The sequence below is a fragment of the Aptenodytes forsteri genome, unplaced genomic scaffold (assembly GCF_000699145.1).
Source record: "Aptenodytes forsteri isolate BGI_AS27 unplaced genomic scaffold, ASM69914v1 Scaffold280, whole genome shotgun sequence".
Lineage (NCBI taxonomy): Eukaryota > Metazoa > Chordata > Aves > Sphenisciformes > Spheniscidae > Aptenodytes > Aptenodytes forsteri.
Genome location: NW_008796042.1, coordinates 2,103,111 through 2,105,623, shown reverse-complemented (window position 1 = coordinate 2,105,623; position 2,513 = coordinate 2,103,111). Strand labels below are relative to the sequence as shown.

The 2,513-nt window shown below is 43.3% G+C and overlaps 1 protein-coding gene across 1 annotated transcript in view; it reads right to left on the bottom strand.

Moving 5' to 3' along the window:
* The window catches only part of TRMT61B (tRNA methyltransferase 61B), a 10,590-nt gene extending 8,549 nt beyond the window's left edge, over window positions 1-2,041 (bottom strand). The window contains 1 exon segment of the mRNA XM_009285591.1: window positions 1,999-2,041. Within this exon segment, the coding sequence (XP_009283866.1) occupies window positions 1,999-2,041 (43 nt within the window).
* Between the last annotated feature and the right edge of the window lie 472 nt (window positions 2,042-2,513).

Below are 2,513 nucleotides of genomic sequence, written 5' to 3'. Positions count from 1 at the left end.
CGTGGGGCGGGGGTCGGCGTGGCCGGGCAGGCCGGGGAGCGGAGACGAGGCGTCCCGGTGCGGGGAACGGGATGAGGGTCCCGTGGGGAGGACCGGAGCGCCGCAGGGTTCAGCCACGGTCGTCCCCCCCCCACCTCCCCGCCAGCGGTGCTTGGGGCATGTCCACGCGTGACGTCCCCCGGGGTGGGGGTGCGGGGGGGGAATCTGCTCCTTTCAGAGGAGCGTCGCAGGATTGCTCTTCACAAGGCGAATTTCACGTGTTGGTGGGGGAAGTAGCGCTGGAGACTTTTTTTTTTAAAAAAAACAAAAAAGGGGCTATCAACAGAAGCACTGACTGTGTAAAATCATTTGTCTTTCGTATAACCTGCATGGAAGAAGCCTTCCTTGAGGGAGCAAGGTATGTTACTTCATGGCACATCTCACCTTAATCGAAAAGGTGATGCTACAGAGCAGGTCGGCTGCTCTGCGTCCACTTAGCTTATGTACAGTTCACATTCCAGTAAAGGCAGTATCTCGCCACACTTCCTTACCCTCGGAAGTATTTCCATGCAAGCTGCTATGCTGTCCGTGAGGCGTCTTCCCGAGCTCAGGAATCCTGCGAGAAGGTATTCAGTAACTTTATTCAGAGCACACATCAGAGGGCTTGGATGTTCTCAACCTTGAATTTGTTTTATTTAACTTCATCTCAGGTGAGCACTCGACCTGAAAATAACTGGAGTATATACAGTAAGGTATATATTTTCATCCTTTTTATGTTGAAGCGATCCTGTTTTCTTTAGCTACAACATACCACTTCCTGAAGGGAAAAAAGTATTCCTTGGATAAAGTATGTGAAATCCATCCCCTTTATCATAAGAATTAGGGAGGGCTTTTTAAAGTGCGTTCTGGTATATCAACAATTCAGTTTATCTGAAATACTGTAAGAGGTATTTCAAAATGCTTAACACACACATTACCGCTCCAAAGGGAGATGGTATTGTCTCATTTTTCTCAGTTGAGCGGCTTAGTCCCTGAACTTTGAAAACTCCCAAAACATTTAAAGAACGTGGCAGAGAGGGTTAGTTTTAGATTGGCCTTAACCTGTTCATTTGTCATGTAACTTTGAAGAAAAAAGGATACATGCATTAATTGCAGGGCTGTGTAGGTTCTTCTTCACTCTTAAATAAACTGAAACTGGCATGTGAAAATGGGGTTAATCTGTCCTGTGTGAAATAAAACTTAAGCTAACATAGTGCACTGCTGTGGTGCCATAAGTCAAGCACAGGAGGTTTCTGAGTGGTTTTTAAAAACTAACCCTTTTCTAGAGACCCACCCCTAAAACCCACAGATGCTCCAATTTAACCTGGTTTAGGGTTGTATGGAAAACGGACTTAATCAGACAGCATTTGGCTACCTCTCCATGCTTTCTAATTATTCCAGTAGTTTGAATGTTGTCCACTGCTTCAAAGTTGGTACATTTTCAAGTGGAGCTGGAAAACATGCCATTTCTTGGAATAATTATGCCATCAACTTGTATAATTTATTGGTTTGTCCTTAGACTGAACTGAAGAACTAAAGCTGTGATGGTTCTGCCAAATATATTGCACTGAATGTGGTTTTTCTGACATTATTGCGTCTTTTCTGACATTGTTGCGTCTTTTTTTTCTTTTTTTATTCCTGGAGAGTTGACATCTCTCTAGGTAGTACTAGTATCTGGTGTTCAGGAGTAAAACTGTGCCAGTAGATATCTATAAATGGTGTTTGGCCAAGTTACACCTAAACTAAGTCAGTTTTGGACTGCTGCCATGTTAATGAAGGCCATGTGTTACAGGGGAATATTAGAAATTAAGTTTTGAGCTGCAGGCCCTGGAATTGCTGATGCAGTGGTGGCTTACTGAGATGTTCCCCGCACACGTGCTTTCGTAGTGTCAGTGCTTCCTGCTTGCGGTGTTCTCCATCTCCTGCTCCATGAAGTGGTGCCTTGTGCAAGAGTATGTAGACCACCGACTTTCAAAATACCTACTTCCACGTTCTTCCTAATAAGCTGCAAGTGCTCTGTCATCTTCAAGATTCTTCAGGGTTACCCCCATTTCGGTGCTTTAAGTGCTTTGCTTCACCTGTGAGCGTCAGAGATTGGATTTCTGTGGGTTGTTTTTTTTTTTTTTTATAAAAGTCTCAGTGACCTACTCGAGTATGAACATGGAAAAATATGTGCACAGTCCCTTTACAAATAACTTCTTTTAACCATCTCTACGAATTAAAACTGTGTGCTTTTTCAGGCAAAGTTGAAGGATTTCTAAAGAAGCTTGAGTTTCCATAAATCTGAAAAAAAATCAAAAGGAAACTGATACTTGGTATAATTCAGCTCCCCTGTCCTGTCCTATCCTATCCATGAAAACAGGGTGCTCTTATATTTAAGACCCTGATCCACAAGTGAATCCCATGTGGATCTCTACTGCAGTTGGCAGTCTGTCTGTGTACTAATCAAATGCAGGGTAGAGAAGTTTGATTTTTTTTTTTTTAATTCCTTTTTT